The following is a 15,134-nucleotide window of genomic DNA, read 5'->3' on the forward strand; positions in this document are numbered from 1 at the left end:
TGGAAAAATGGGCCAAGATTGGCCAAATCGATTGCAAGACTCAACATTTTATGCCAGGGTCATGGATATTAATATATAGAGATAAACTAGAATTATATTATATAACTCCATCAGTTTTAATCCACAACCTCAAGAGAGTCGGCCACTTTGGGGCTTAAAAAAGGGCCAAGGCCCATTCTATACTATCCTCGGGCCCAAATAATTGGTTAAAAGACCCAAGCCTAGTGTTATCCTTTCTCAGCCCAAACTTAAAGCCTGTACACTAGAAAAATATCTCTCTCTCTCTCTCTCTCTCTCTCTCTCTTCTGCGGTAGTAACAAAAATGACTAGTTCTTCATACGCAAACCTTCTCTCGACCTCGCCCTTTCACAAGGTAGCCCACAAGTTGCCCAGCTATTCTTTGCCGTTACAAGCACTTTGCTTGCGCAGGTCTACTCGCCCCTTTTCCAATAAAACAAGCGCAGTTCCAAAAGCAGCGATTGCCACAGAGTACTCTACTTTCTTGCTTTCATGGTTTTACTATTATGTACCCATTTGCGTGTGAAGTGGGTTTTCGTTTTCCGATTGGGGGAATTCAGATTTCTTATGAGGGAGGGTGTGTTTTTGGCAGGGGTGAAGTTCTTCCGCCTGTTCTCGATTCCAGCTCTGAACCCCCGCCTCTTTTTGATGGCACCACAAGGTTTTGCTGGCTCAACTTCCAAGTCTCTTACTTTACCTTTTCCTCAATTTTGTACATATATCCATGTGTGTAAGTAAATTCGTGTGTAATTACGTGTAAACGTACCCGATTTCGGAAAGAATTGGGGAATTTAGTTGTGAAGACCGTCTAAAATTCAGCCGGTTTAGTTTTGTACTCAATGAGTGTGTTCTTGTTTATCACCGTCCATTGATATTGTTCTCCCAGGTTCACCGTTTTTATGCAGTTGTGTGTTTCCGTTTATGTATATATTGTGAGTTTCTACGGATTGTCTGATCACCCATTCCCTCTTTCATTTCTTGAAGGCTGTACACCTCTTACATTTGTCCATACGCACAACGTGTTTGGATTGCACGGAATTCCAAGGTTGCGTCGAATTTTGTCGTAGTTTGTTCTGCTAAGCTAAATAAATTTTTTTTCCTGTTCTTGTTAATGCAATTTGGAATTGGAATATCATATACTTCTGTGGTCAGGGTCTGCAGGAGAAGATCAAGTTAGTTCCCATTGATCTAGAGGATAGGCCCTCTTGGTACAAGGAGAAAGTCTACCCCCCAAATAAGGTTACAATCTCAACCACACTATCTTTTTCCGTGTGCTTTTCATATCTCATTAGTTTAGCCATCACACTTACTTTTTACAGCTTTATAATCCACGACGTTCTGTTTGATTGCCAAGATAAGTATCGAGTCCCTTGCTCTGGATTCTCATTGAGTCATTGTTATTGGGATTTTACTTATGTTGTAAAAAACCCAAGCTACAAATACATGAGACTATGACTATTTGCCCGTGAATTCTGGTGTATAGACCCATGTCACGGGAATGGTTAGGTTGCAAAGTTGAAGAACATTCCTTGTCCAAAACAACGAGGAGAAGAAAGGGAAGAAAATAAGTTATCGAATAGAATCTGACCCAAGCAGGCCACTAAGAAACCACAGAAGATTTGTAGGTCATTTTGATGTTCCTCGTTGTATTCTTAGAATCGCAGAAAAAAAACGTACATCTATCTTAAGAGGCAATAATCGCCAAATCTGTTGACATCCTCATCTTTTGGTTTCTGATATCTGTAGTTTCTTTTCCTTTTTGTCCTTTTCAAACTTATTAGGTGCCTTCACTGGAACATGATAATGAAGTCCGAGGAGAGAGTCTTGATTTGATGAAATACATTGATAGCTCCTTTGAAGGACCAGCACTTTACCCTAACGTAAGGAGATTTTGCCCTTGATGTAAAGCTCAACCTTTTCGTGCTGCAACGATCTGAATTCTGATGCTCTCTGAATGTCTGCAGGATCCTGCAATGAGAGAGTTTGCTGAGGAGTTGCTATCCTACAGTGACACCTTTAATCGAGCTGTGTTATTTTCACTCAAAGGAGAATCCCTTAATGAAATCAGTAAGATTCAAGACATGCTATGTTTTCTACACATTACGGTCTAAAGAGGAATTTAACCTTTTGTAGAATCATATTTTGACCTGCTCTATTAACCTTTTGTAGGTTTGGCGGTCAATTACCTGGAAACGGCTCTCTCCAAATTCAGCGATGGACCCTTCTTCCTTGGTCAATTCAGTCTTGTAAGTTGTCCAACTAATTTTTCATTGGCTTGCCATGCCGTTATGCTGTTCTTTTATTTTAAATAATAATCATCGATAATAACTCGAAAAACAAGTGCAGTTGTCAACTCAAATATACTTGCCGGGGAAGTTGGTGAATAATTAAGGCTGCTGATTTTGCCGCTCCCTTTTTTGTTAACGCCCCTCCCCTGCAAGTGTATTTTTGCACCAAAAATACACTTGCAAGGAGCGGCGTTAACAAAAAAAAGGAATGGCAAAATCATTTCCCATAATTAAACTGACATGTTTAACATTGTGATACATACCAGCATATCCTACCCTCGAGGCCTTAGGGATATTTGACGCTTTCGATACTCACCCAATTCCCTTTTACTTGGGACTTCTTTATATCGTATTAGATGTTGCCTGCGGAAAAAACTCAAATCATAAATTTTGTGCTGCAAATGCTATTTAATTTGTGATGGAACCCCTAATTTGTGTCACAAAATTTGCACGTTGTAGGTTGACATAGCTTATGCTCCATTTGTAGAGAGATTTCATCCCCTATTGCTGGAAGTGAAGAACTATGACATCACCACAGGAAGACCTACGCTGAGATCATGGATTGAGGTTCATTATCTACCCTTTGTATTTGTGGAGAGCTCCTTTTGTGGGTTGGGCCATTGACAAAAATAAGCAAAAGTAATAGGAATCAGAGAAGAGCCAATTAGAAGCCATAAAAAAGATGTATCCGAATTCTCGAAAATCATTTTCCCTTAAAACGTTGAGAAACAGAGGGACGGGCCTTGATTGCTTGGTCATAAGGGGCTAATGCTGGGGCAAGATGATTACGATGGTTCAGGTGTTTTTGCAATCATGTCACCGATTCCGATTCCGATTCCAAGGGTCAGAATTTCCAGGTTTAGTGCATTTCTAGGCTAGTTGGGAAATACAGCTGGGTTTTCACTTATCCCGTTTTCCTATAAATGAAGAGAAATGGTTTATCCATTTCAAAGTTGATGAAGGGCCTTGTTCTGTTTATCAAACAAAAGACTAGAAATTCCACTTTCTGCTTTATTAAAACGTAGTCTTCAAATAAATAATTCTTCCTCAAAGTCATTTTGATATCCCATGCTTCGTGAGTTTATCAAGCTGATTACCATGAGCTTCAAGCTAACTTTTAACTCCATCTACTATTATGTAATTATCTTTCAATTCAGTGGATTTGTAATATGGATCTTGACATGTGTTCTACACCACCTACAGAATGTGAACAAGATTGAAGCCTACAAACAAACCAAGCGAGATCCTCAAGAACTTGTGGCAGTCCTCAAGAAGCGATTTTCGGTAACCCTCCCTCCATGTTAGGTTGCTATTCGGTGGCAGTCCTCAAGAAGCGATTTATGTCGTACTTAAGTTTTGGCAGAAATTGTTTTCCAAACATCCCTTTGCTGTTTTTCTGAAAGATTTGTTCATTTTCAAAAAAAGAAGAAAAAAGTCTCAACACCAGGTTTTCTGTAAAATGGTAACATAAACCAAAAACCATAGCAGAATGGGATGCTATCTGAGTTGAAGCTTGGTTTGTTGATTTGTTTTGGCAGATAAAATGAAGATCTAGCTGATTCCTGCTTGGAAATGCAGCCAGGATATTCCTTCGCAAGCTCTGTACCCGTAAAGTCTTCAGCCTTCTTTCTTGTATCGTAATACATTCTACGCTGGTAGCTGTTGCATTTTTGCTGCAGTTGTTTTTAAGGTTTGGAACAATGTAAAATGACATCTCATTCCTTGCCCGATGATACAGTGCTACTTAAGCATGTTGTGCATATTGTTGTACAGAATATTGTGCGAGTAGCATACCTCTTCCTTCATACGAGTGTTGGATTTTGATTGTATGGATGGATTTATGAAGTGGAAATAAGAGCCTCTTTTCCCATTGTATATCTTTATCAGTATCTTTACTTTCCAAGATTCAAACACGGTCCTATTTAGTTGAACCCAAATTCTGACTCAAATGTTTTTACATAAGGCATCTGAATTGAATCTGTGGACTGTAGTCTGTAGGCACTTTTCTTGCCATGGATGAGAACACCGTATCGTTCCAATTTTATCGGATGTCTCCGAAGGAACGCCATAGATGAAAACTATCAGACACAGATTGGAAAGACACAACTACAGACGAGCAACGACTGGGTTAAGCTCCTCTCCATGCTTCATTTATGCTTCTTTTGGTCCCTCACATAAATTTGTGGGTCTTATTCAGTTCCATAACAACGATCCGGTGAACTATTTTAGAAAGCAACACAGAAATTTAACACAAAGTGCACGAGCGGTTCAGATTGGGCCAATGAATTCTTTACGGTCAAGTTCTAATTTCGATTGCAAAATATATACCATGGAACCAAATCATCAAAACTTTTTTGAAGCTACTCAAAATTTTTAACAAGGTCACAGACAGCAAGAATTCTTGCTTCTGCTTGTATAAAAGCAGCAATACCAGAGCAATTTGATTATCAATTTCAACTTCCATTAATTGCGTTAGACAAACAATGTTTTCAGAAATGGAAATTCCAGGACCAGGAGAACTGTTTGTTAAATGCAAAATGAGGTGATTATCGTAAATTCAACAAGAAAACAAACATTTTCCCATGCCGCATCACAATATTGGAAATGTTTATAGTAAAGCTAATCTCCGGCTCATAACCACTACCTTTTTGCAAAAGGAAAAAAAAAACTAATTTTGAAACAAACTAGGGTATTTCAACGTCATTTACGACAGACATATAAAAGACACCACCACTCTAAGAACATGTATAAAGATTAGTATAAAAAGGGATCTTACGAAGAGACGGGGTACCCATCTGATTCACAGCTCAATTTACATGGAAAGAGGGACAAAAATGGAAGAACATCCCTGCATTTTCCACAGCAGACTATATATATGCTCCAAAGCAGCACCTGTTATCCGTTATGAACATTAAAAAAAAAGAGAGGAGGGGATTACCAGGCACATATTCCTATCAGACCAAATCCAAAATGTGTTGAACGCCTTTTGAAAATTAGTCCTCTGGCTTGATTCCCCGGGGCCCATTACTCGCATCGGGTCCCTCCTCGCAGTCCTTTTTTGACGATGCCGCCCTTCTAGAGGTTTGGGGTGAAGGGTTAAGGGGATCGTATGTTTGGGAAGCAAGGTAATTCAGAGCAGTAACAATGTCAGCAATGAGAGGGCGCATGTTAGGGTGCTCCTGGACACACATTGCGGCTATGGCAAGAGCTTGGTACAATCCTCTCATGGGATACTGGCCTTCGAGGTCTGGGTCTGCCATTTGTGGAAATTTCTTGCGGTCTTTGAACAATGGTCGTGCCTGCAAACAAGTCATGATTTTCATACACAATCCATGTTAAAGTAACTTTCGGGTTCTTTTGGAGTCTTTCGACTCGTAAAGAAATTTGTGAAGAGAACAAGAAAAGGACGCGGAAAAGATGTGATAAAAAAAATTTCACAAATTTTACATCCAAACACAGTCTCAGATGGACCTCATTAGTCTTCCATTCTTACATCGTTACTGAAAAAAGAAAAGTGCACTATTCCATATTATTATTTTCTAGGCAGACGGTAATCCACTGGCTTTTTATACTAAAGAAGAGAATAAGTCAGTCAAGAGAACTAATAACCATAACCTCACAAATTAAGAAAGTACAAAAATACCAGAAAAACACACTACGTATCGACGTCTGCCAAGTAACTTTTCACTTTTGACCCTTTAGAGATTGTGAAGCGGGTTACCAAATAGGATATATGGCATTCTAGGTATAATCCCATATCATGTCATGATAAATAAATAAATAAATAAATAAAGGTATAATCCCATATTACCAAGTAATCATTTGGATGAATACAGTGTTCTGCACAAAAACAGAAAATGAGATGTACAGACCTGGTAATTTTCTGGTGATTACAAGAAGGTAAAATGGAATAAACGGTGGGATTAGGACCAACAAAACAAGTTGGTCATCTTCCTGTGAAGTATTTAGGGAAGCCTTTAATTAGCTCAAGGCTTACCTCTGCTGATTGTATTGTCCTTAAAGAAAGAATTTTGGCTCGGATTCAAAGTTGGTCTCATAAATTTTTATCCTATGAAGGGCCTAATTGATTCAGTCTGTGCTTTGTAGTATACATACCTACAGGAGCTCTATTTTTATATTGCCTCAAAAAATTATTAAAGAGATTGAGGGAGTGCTAGGGAATTTCTTATGGTCTGGTCTTGACATGAAGCATACGGGTGCTAAAGTCAGTTGGATGCATCTTTGTGTTCCAAAGAATGAAGGTGGGCTGGGGTTTAGGTCCCTTAAAGAATGGAAAAAGGCTTCCAATATTAGGCACCTTTGGGCTTTGAGTTTTAAAGCTGATTCGCTATGGGTCAAATGCATGCATATGTACATTCTGAAAGGGCATAGTCTCTGGGGGATTCCTATACCGAATGATGCATCATGGGTAATGAGGAAACTTCTCAAATTAAGGGATAGTTGCCAAGGCTGGATCAGGTATTGCATTGGGGATGGAGAACATACATTTTTGTGGACTGATAATTGGCACCCCTCGGTGCATTGTACAAGCAGTTCGGTGATTCCATTGTTCCAAATAGGGGCAGGGCTTTGAGAGCTAAAGTATCCTCCATTATTGCTCAGGGGAATTGGCGATGGCCACGTAGAGATGGCAATACATACCGAACAGATGGGTACCCGAACTGAAACGAACCAAAATAACCAAACCATAACCGAATTTTTCCCCGTGGGTATGGGTATGGTTGAGGCATTAGAAAACCGAACGGGTATCGGTTCGGTTATGGTTTAACTGTTACCCAAACCGATACCCGAACCGAACCAAAATAACAAAATTACAAAAGTACCCTTCATATATAAGTATAGCAGTAGGTGTAAGGGGTGGGTAGGGTTCACAGATCTTCCCAAGTCAGCTGCACATCCATCCTCTCTCTCTCTCTCTCTCTCTCTCTCTCTCTCTCTCTCTCTCTCTCTCTCCTGGTTTTGATCTCACACCCCTCCCTCTCTCTCTTCTCCAGTCTCCACTACACAAACCCACTTCTTCCTCTCCAGCAAACCCACTTCCTCCACTTGACTGCGAAGAGAAGAGAGCGGTGCCTCCACTTCACTGTGACTAAAGCCGTTGCCGTCGAATCGTCGATCCAATATGCCAACTGTCGTCGTTCACACCCAAAGAACGACCATCTTCCTCCATCTTCTCCATGAGTCCTCTCTCTGTGTTTCGAAATGAGTTCGTTTTGAAATGTGTTTTCAGACTTCTCATCAACAGATCTAAGAGTGATCTGTGAAGTTTGCTTCCTAAATCTCATCATTCAAATGACCAACCTGATACATTTCTGTATATATGTGTGGTAATCATTCATTTAATTTTACAAAATGTAGATTAATTTTTTTTTTATCGGATGTTGTTGCTGCTTGGTTCTCTTTTCTGGTTTTGCTGCTTCTGTTTTCTACTTTCGGTTACCCATTCGGTTTAGGGAATACCCGAACCCCATTTGGTTCGATTATGGGTAAAATCTTCTCTCCCTATTCCGGTATCGAGGCAGATATGGGTAGCCTTTCGGTTTTGGGGATCGGGTACAGAAATTCCCATATCCGCCCCAAATGCCCCGATTGCCATCCCTAAAAGCCAAGGCAGAGGAGTCGAACTATGATGGGGGTTATGCATCACACTCCTGCAAATTTTCTTATTTTCTTCCGAATCCATCGATTACTGATAAAGTAATCTAGACTCTTTCTCTAGATGGTTGTTACTCTGTCAAGACAGCATGGGAGGCATGCAGACATAGGTATTCTTTTAAACACTGGCATTTGTTAGTAAGATTTAGCCAGAATGTGCCTCGGCGGAGCTTTATTCTTTGGCTTGCAATCAGGACCGGCTCTGAAATTTTGTGGGCTAAGATGATCTTAAAAAATGAGACCTTTAATAAATGTATACAAAAAAAAAAAAGTCGATAAATGAATTTTTCAAAACTAAATACATGTATTCAACGCGAAAAATCCCACAAAAAATACAATAAATCGCAATATTTCAAAAGCATCATTATCGTTACTTAAAACATCACTCTTCTTCTTGGTTTTTTTTTTCTCTGGCCGGTCCGTTCTTCCTTTCTTGCGTTTGTTTGCAATGGGATAGTGTTTGTGTAAAAGGGGAAAAGATGATGGTAATGATGCACGGTGCACCCACCACACGGTCCACACTAAATAAATTTCAAGGGCCCCAGAGATCAGCAATCCTGTGATTCCTTTTATTCCAGCTTCTTCTTCTTCTTTTTTTTGTTTATTCCTCGGTTCCGTGTTCTTTTTAACTGGGCCACTGGGCCCTGTTCGCAATAGCCAGTGGGCGAGGAGAACATTGGGCCTTGGGTTTAAAAATAGGCCCTATAACAAACATATATACTTAGTATTGAAAACAAATGGGGGCCCTAGTTTTTGGGCTTTTGGGGGGGCTTAAGGCTCAGGCCTCTTGGGCCTTAGCCCAGAGCCCGCACTGCTTGCAATCTTGGAGCGTCTTTCCACCAAGGATAGAATAGCCAACTGGGGGATATCCATTAATCCAGTATGTGTGTTGTGTCTGACTTGTGAATAGTCTCATGCTCATTTGTTTTTTGATTGCCAATATTCTGCGATGATCTGGAGCCGTGTTCTGCAGAAAAATAACATTTCCAGAGGGCCTTTCCCTTTGACTCAGGAGCTTGTTTGGGCTAGTGCCCAAAGGTAAAAGTTTTTGTAGTACTATATACAAGTTATCTTTGGCAGCAACTTCTTACTTCCTGTGGGGTGAGCGTAACATGAGGATATTTCAGAACAAGAGCAAGGATGTGGATGGCCTAGTTGCAGCGATTTTTGATGTGATTAGAGCCAAGCTTTGTTCTTTTAATTCTGTAAAGTTTTCTTGCCTTGATAGGAATATTTGTGATGATTGGTTACTTAACTCTAGAGTTTTTAGGATCAATAATGGCTGATGTTGTATAGGGCTGATGTTGTATAGTCTTGTTGTTCCTTGTATTGTTGTTCAGGGGGATGCCCCGTTATTTTTGTAGTTTCTGTGTTTTTGGTGAAATGAAATTACTTACCCAAAAAAACAAGTTCTTTTCATAGGTAATTTAAGCAAAAGAGAGTTGCAAGATCATCCAATTGGACGATTCTTACCAGTAATTCCTAGTTCACGAGCACAAGGTCAAGCATTCCGAAAAACTCATTGCTTTACTTGGGAGAAAATCGGTAAAATTTAAGGCAGGAGTTTCAATTTTTGGTATGAACTCAATGGGTTATGATAGGAGCTGACATCTTTTCTCACTTCTAAAGCAATAAGGGGTCACTATGTTATTTTTGTGTTACTTCTTTGATGCATGTTTTGTGTTACTTCTTTGAGGCATGTTTTGGGTTACACTGCAGTCTCTGCCCAACGTGCACAAGACTACATCCACAAGTTTCTAGAAAGTCTTGTGAGCGACTTCAGACATGGTTGGTAAAAACAGAAAAATTTTCCCAAAAACCGTCTTATTTTAATCATTCAGGCCTCAGGGTAATTTCCTAATTCAGTCTTATTTTAGTTCTGAGCAGTTCTAAAGCACCACAAATTCCTAGGAATAAATAGCCAAAGGCCCAAAAGCTCGAAGAGGTCATCCGTACATGTATCATATTTGTCCAGGGCAGTTTCAGGGACACCTAAAAAAAATCTAAAAAACACCTCAAATCTCAATCTCATAGTTCCCGATCAAATTTTTATGATCCGAACCGTTCAATGTGTGCAGAATGTGATTTTAAAGGTGCCCACGAGAAATTAGCAAAAAATATAACCGGGAAGTGCTTGTTTTGAGCAATTTTTAATTGAACTGTACATCAAATCTGAGCTAAAAATTGCTCAGATCAAGCCCTTCCCGGACATTTTTTTTGTTGATTTCTCACGGGTACCCTTAAAATTACGTTCTGATCACATTGAGCGGCTCGGATTATCAAAATTTGATTGGGAACTATGAGATGTTTTTTTAGATGTTTTTATAGGTGTCCCCGGAACCGCCCCGATATTTGTCACCATCTATTTTTGCAAGAATTAAAATTTACCCTACATAGTAGGAGTAATATTTTTTTTTGAACAGCATTGTAGGAGTAATATTTACCCAACATTCCAATTCATCATAAGAAATAGCATTGTGTCATCATTCCTAATTCCTATCTTTCTTGTCTCTCTATTATTGGACTCAGGTCACTCAATTCTATATGGTATTCTGTGCCATTTCTCTCAATCGATACATCCCTAACGCTCTTCCAATGTCCAAAATTCTACAACAGGTACTTTTCATTTACAGGCACCCAAATCCCAGTGGTTTGGTTTGTAGGAGTTCTTAGCAAGTCACATGTCTAGCAAGATCATTCAATTTTTATGCAACCAAAACTATCTAATGATACAAATAAATGGCTTTCCTGACAATCATAACAAGGGGAGTCCATAAGCCAAAAAGAAGAAAGCATAGAAACAATATTGGGACATAGCATAGGATACATTAAGTACAGCCGCCAGAATTTACTGAGACAGGCTGATCAATACCCAAACCACACCAAAAACAAGGGAGGGGGGAATGGAGCACAATCCAAGTGGATCTCTCAAGTTGTTGATGATCCCATTAAAGAAACCACAAATGAAAAGTGATTCTAACAAGTTAATATCTTAGTTGCAGGAACCTTCAACTATGCCCACGTTTCTTCGACGGAAACGCGTTTCCGCGTTCCTGTCGAAGGAAACTCCAAGAAACCCGTCCCAATGTACGGGAACTCGTTCCTTACCTATACGGGAACTTACACCCAAAAAACGGTAGAGAGACTTACGATTCAAGTTGCAATTGGTACCTTTAAAGTTGTTTTGATCTTGTTAGTGAGCACATCTGATATTAACCTTCTAAAGTCATATTAATGCCCTTAACTTTTACGCCTACTTAATATGCACAAGAGCTCTATTGTGTAATCATGTGCCACAATAAAAATGTTGAAATATAACTAGAAACTTATAATTTTAATAGTAATATTTTATGTGGTAGAATAATATTTTTATATTGACATTTAACAATATAAAATTCCAAAATATTTCTGTGATCATCCGCTCCCCCGTTCCCGCCCCCGCTCCCGCTCCCACTCCCGTCCCCGCTCCCGCTTCGTGTAACTAAGGTTAATATCCATCTTTTCAAGCTTGAACTTGGACTAACCATAAGTGCGATTCTTTCTATCCTCACTGACTCTTGTATCTGTAACTATTTACCATGCAATCATAGTAGTAAGGTGGCCACCTGTCCCACAATGGGTGGGAGGGAGAATGTCCAATGCCGTATAAGTGAAAAAATTTCAACTTTTTAGAAGGCCTTTGCCAACGAACTTGGGAAAAACAAAATCATGTTTGGACACATGGGCGTACGTGTAAAGCTGTGTACGCAGCGGGTGGCAACTTTCATGTAAAGGAGTCAATATTTTACTTGGCGTGGACTGTCAATACAAATTTGGTATTACAGCCAGTCCTGATCCCACAAAGGACTCTGCGATGGTGTGGTTAGAGGAGTAGAGGCTCTACAGAGAACTCTGGGCTAGTGTATCATGCATACACTTAGGGCGTACTCTCTAGTTGTTTATGACCTTCTATGCCACTCTGCAGTGAAGATTGCGGCACCTCATCCCACATGGGGAGGAATGGAGAATGTCTAATGCCAAGTGAAGACGTTGGACCTTTCCAGATTTCTACTCAAAGACTTTTTTCCCAGTGAAACTTGGGAAGACCCAAGTCATGCACCGGCAATGTGGGGGCATGAATGAATGTAGGCGTGTACACTTCATGTGGGGGGCAAACGGATAATATTATCATAGTCACCACAAGTGGTCTTAACATATTGCTTAGAGTCCAATGATTTTGACAAGGACAACAAATAGCTTCTCTACAAAGAATCAACAAAGAGGATAGCAGGAAATAATGAGAGAACAGATGTATCTTACCCATGCAACCAAGTTTTGCTCAGTACCGGCTCTTTTTTCATCGATTGCTTTCCTCCCAGTGATGATCTCCAAAAGAACAACCCCAAAACTGTAAATATCTGATTTAAACGTCAACTGACCGGTCATCGCATAATCTGGAGCACAATATCCATATGTTCCCATCACTCTGGTAGAAACATGAGTCTTATCTCCAACCGGACCCACTTTGGCCAAGCCAAAATCAGACAGCTTGGGAAGGAAGCCCTCGTCAAGCAGAATGTTAGAGCACTTCAAATCACGATATATAACAGGTGGCTTCATCTTGTCGTGCAAATATTCTAAACCCTTTGCTGCACCAGCTGCTATCTTCATTCTAGTATTCCAATCAAGTCGTCTCATATTAGGCCGGGGTCCTAGCAAGAAAATGCATTAGGAGTTAAAAAAAAAAAAAAATTGGGAAAAGGGAGGAAGATTAGGAGGAAAACAATAAGGAAAAAAGAAACTAAACCAATAACTCAAATTAGAACTTACAGGAAGCTCAAGCAATGATAGAGAATTAAAAATCTAAGACAAGAATGGAAGGATCAGGGGAAAGAAAGATTAGTTCAACTGTTTAGAACATAATATACCATGCAAATGGTCTTCCAAAGATCCTAACGGCATGAATTCGTACACCAACAACCTTTGTTCTCCCTCTGCACAATAACCAATTAGTTTAACAAGATTAGGGTGATCGGCAAGACTTAGCGTCACCACTTCAACAACGAATTCTCTAATCCCCTGCATTCCATTACGGTCGAGTTGCTTGATAGCTACAATCTGCACAAAAACAACATTCAGTAAGGCACTTCCAATACCCATCTTTGTTCAAAGATTTACTGCTCAACGACCACTAGGAAGAGTACCCACCAAGATGGCCATGGTTAATACTTCTAAGATGTAAACATAAAAACCAACCTGGCCTGTATCCACCAATTTCCCTCTGTGAACTTTGCCAAAGCCTCCCTCTCCTAAAAAGTACTCTGATTTGAAGTTTTCAGTTGCAGCCACCAATTGAGCAAAAGTAAATGGCCTTGCCTTGAAACCCTCAGTCCCTCCATTCTCAGATACCTCCTCCTTCCTCACATCCAACTCCTTTGCGGCAGAAGATTGATCTACAGCTTTAGGGTTCTCACATTTATGTGGACCTGACTTCAATTTCTCTAAATCATATTGACACAATACCAGAGAATGTGAGAAGGCGGCATTGGAAGAACAGAGAAAAAGGCCACACAAAAAAAGTGCATGGTGAATAATAGCCATAGAAATTATGCCAAAAAGAGAGCCTCAAAGGGGGGAACATAATAATCATCACTCAATCAACTTTTAAAAAGAAATCAAAGACTGGACAAAATCAACATAACATCCAAGAAGCTTTTGAACTGGGGACATCCATACAATCCCGAAAAACAGTCACAGAACCATCACATGATTTTCCCAACAGCTTAAAACTAGCAATAATAGTTAGAGGATACCCATCATACTAAAATTAAGGGCGGAATATACAAGCGTCCTCAGATACAAACGTACAAAAATTTAATTATATTCATTCCTAGCTGATTTTTTTTCCCCCAACTTTCCCTACAGTAATCTCATAGTTAACAAAAAATTTGCCTTGAATCTAAATTGCAAAGCCAATCGCAATGTAAAGCATATTAAAGGAAAAATAATAAGAAAAAGAGAAACAAAATGATGAAGACAGCAGGAATCTTTAAAAAAAAAAAACTCAGAAATACCAAAAAGAAAATCTTTCAAATGGGAAATAAAAAGAAAGGATTTTGACCAACGCAGAGAAAAACCCACGTCACAGATTCACCATAACTTTAAATGGTAAGGGTTTCTGAAATTTTTCGTTTCATTTTTTCCCCTCAAATTGAAATGATGATACAGATTGAATGCACAAGGCAAAAAACTACAGTAGTAATCAGAATTGGGAATATTACAATATACCTGAGGTGGATTGTGCTCGATCGTCTCGTCTGTTACGATTGTTGGTCTGCGTTTTATCCCTGCCGAGTCTTTTGTCTGAATTTCCAGCGCATGGAAAACAACCCATGCTTTCTCTCTCTCTCTTTCCCTTCTCCTCCCTGCAAACACCTATTTTCTCTCTCTGTATATATATATATATATATATATATATATATATATATATATATATCAATCGTCTGAGCTACAGATGAAACAGACCCCAAATTACTACAGAACAACAGAGAGAACCTTGTAATTTTTGAGAGAGAGAGAGAGAGAGAGAGACAAGAAAGAAGACAGAAGGTTTATATTTTCTGGTTTATCGGTAAATACCTTTTTGTTTGGTTTATTACCAAAATTTGGGCTGTCCTTGCCTCCGGGGTGCAGATCAGCTGTACAAGGAATTCTACACTTCCACCAATCCAGGGTCGCCACATTAAAGGCTGTGTTTGGAATGTGAAAAGGCAAACTTGTTTCCTAAAGATTTTTTTTTTTTGACCGTTTTGTGATTCCCAAAGTTTCGTTGTTGTATGATACTCCTCCTGTCCTAAAATATTGTGCATGTTTTTTTTTTTTGAATGTCTCAAAAAATTATTTATATCTTTTAATGTATAATATTTTATATATTTAATATCGATTTTATTTGATAAATTTTAATAAATTCTTTTAAACAAAGATTTTGAAATTATAAAAAATATTATAGATTGTGAAATAACAGACATTTCTTTTTTTTTTTTTTAGATTTCAAAAAGTAAACATGCACAACAAATTGGAACGGAAGGAGTAATAGTTAACAATATTTATCCGTCTTAGACCTTGGTTGGATACTCAAGAAAAGAACTAAATTGCAAGAAAGTCTACCAAACA

The 15,134-nt window shown here is 39.1% G+C and overlaps 2 protein-coding genes and 1 long non-coding RNA gene across 8 annotated transcripts; 2 read left to right on the forward strand and 1 right to left on the reverse strand.

Annotated features, from left to right (window-relative positions):
• The first annotated feature begins 274 nt into the window (after positions 1–274).
• On the forward strand, positions 275–4,181 carry LOC131314824 (protein IN2-1 homolog B-like). 5 transcript variants are annotated; one of them, XM_058343685.1, is made up of 10 exons: positions 279–489; positions 611–679; positions 1,003–1,063; positions 1,180–1,257; positions 1,800–1,898; positions 1,983–2,085; positions 2,188–2,264; positions 2,766–2,873; positions 3,510–3,590; positions 3,845–4,181. In XM_058343685.1, exons 1-10 carry the CDS (start codon positions 323–325, stop codon positions 3,851–3,853), a joined length of 852 nt encoding a protein of 283 aa, XP_058199668.1. In that variant the 5' UTR covers positions 279–322; the 3' UTR covers positions 3,854–4,181. The 5 variants fall into 5 exon arrangements, with proteins under 5 accessions (XP_058199671.1, XP_058199669.1, XP_058199668.1 ...); XM_058343684.1 differs by having other exon boundaries at positions 282–489; positions 1,171–1,257; XM_058343689.1 differs by having other exon boundaries at positions 349–489; positions 611–701; positions 1,171–1,257.
• Positions 1,576–14,583, reverse strand: LOC131314822 (probable serine/threonine-protein kinase PBL7). Of its 2 annotated transcripts, XR_009196522.1 has the most exons (6): positions 14,250–14,551; positions 13,218–13,462; positions 12,890–13,079; positions 12,282–12,673; positions 5,245–5,605; positions 1,576–1,986 (listed from the first exon to the last, which is right to left on the reverse strand). XR_009196522.1 is itself a non-coding variant. In XM_058343683.1 (5 exons), the coding sequence occupies exons 1-5, from the start codon at positions 14,353–14,355 to the stop codon at positions 5,300–5,302; spliced, it is 1,239 nt and encodes a 412-aa protein (XP_058199666.1). In that variant the 5' UTR covers positions 14,356–14,583; the 3' UTR covers positions 5,041–5,299. The 2 variants fall into 2 exon arrangements, 1 of the variants encoding a protein (XP_058199666.1); XM_058343683.1 differs by lacking the exon at positions 1,576–1,986 and having other exon boundaries at positions 5,041–5,605; positions 14,250–14,583.
• Positions 6,485–12,317, forward strand: LOC131314825 (uncharacterized). The gene is made up of 2 exons (XR_009196523.1): positions 6,485–10,965; positions 11,469–12,317. It is a non-coding gene; the product is annotated as an uncharacterized LOC131314825 (long non-coding RNA).
• Positions 14,584–15,134: the final 551 nt, after the last annotated feature.

This window comes from Rhododendron vialii, chromosome 13a (assembly GCF_030253575.1).
Source record: "Rhododendron vialii isolate Sample 1 chromosome 13a, ASM3025357v1".
Taxonomy (NCBI): domain Eukaryota; kingdom Viridiplantae; phylum Streptophyta; class Magnoliopsida; order Ericales; family Ericaceae; genus Rhododendron; species Rhododendron vialii.

What these genes read in the sequence shown, in the direction of transcription:
- LOC131314824 (XM_058343684.1), top strand. Translation starts at nt 323, where the DNA reads ATGACTAGTTCTTCATACGCAAACCTTCTCTCGACCTCGCCCTTTCAC. An exon ending in AAGTCTACCCCCCAAATAAG is followed by an intron (nt 1,258 to 1,799) that starts GTTACAATCTCA and finishes CAAACTTATTAG; the next exon opens with GTGCCTTCACTGGAACATGA. An exon ending in CGCTGAGATCATGGATTGAG is followed by an intron (nt 2,874 to 3,509) that starts GTTCATTATCTA and finishes CACCACCTACAG; the next exon opens with AATGTGAACAAGATTGAAGC.
- LOC131314822 (XM_058343683.1), bottom strand. Translation starts at nt 14,355, where the DNA reads ATGGGTTGTTTTCCATGCGCTGGAAATTCAGACAAAAGACTCGGCAGG. An exon ending in AATTGGTGGATACAGGCCAG is followed by an intron (nt 13,080 to 13,217) that starts GTTGGTTTTTAT and finishes GTTTTTGTGCAG; the next exon opens with ATTGTAGCTATCAAGCAACT. An exon ending in TTTGGAAGACCATTTGCATG is followed by an intron (nt 12,674 to 12,889) that starts GTATATTATGTT and finishes TTTTCTTGCTAG; the next exon opens with GACCCCGGCCTAATATGAGA.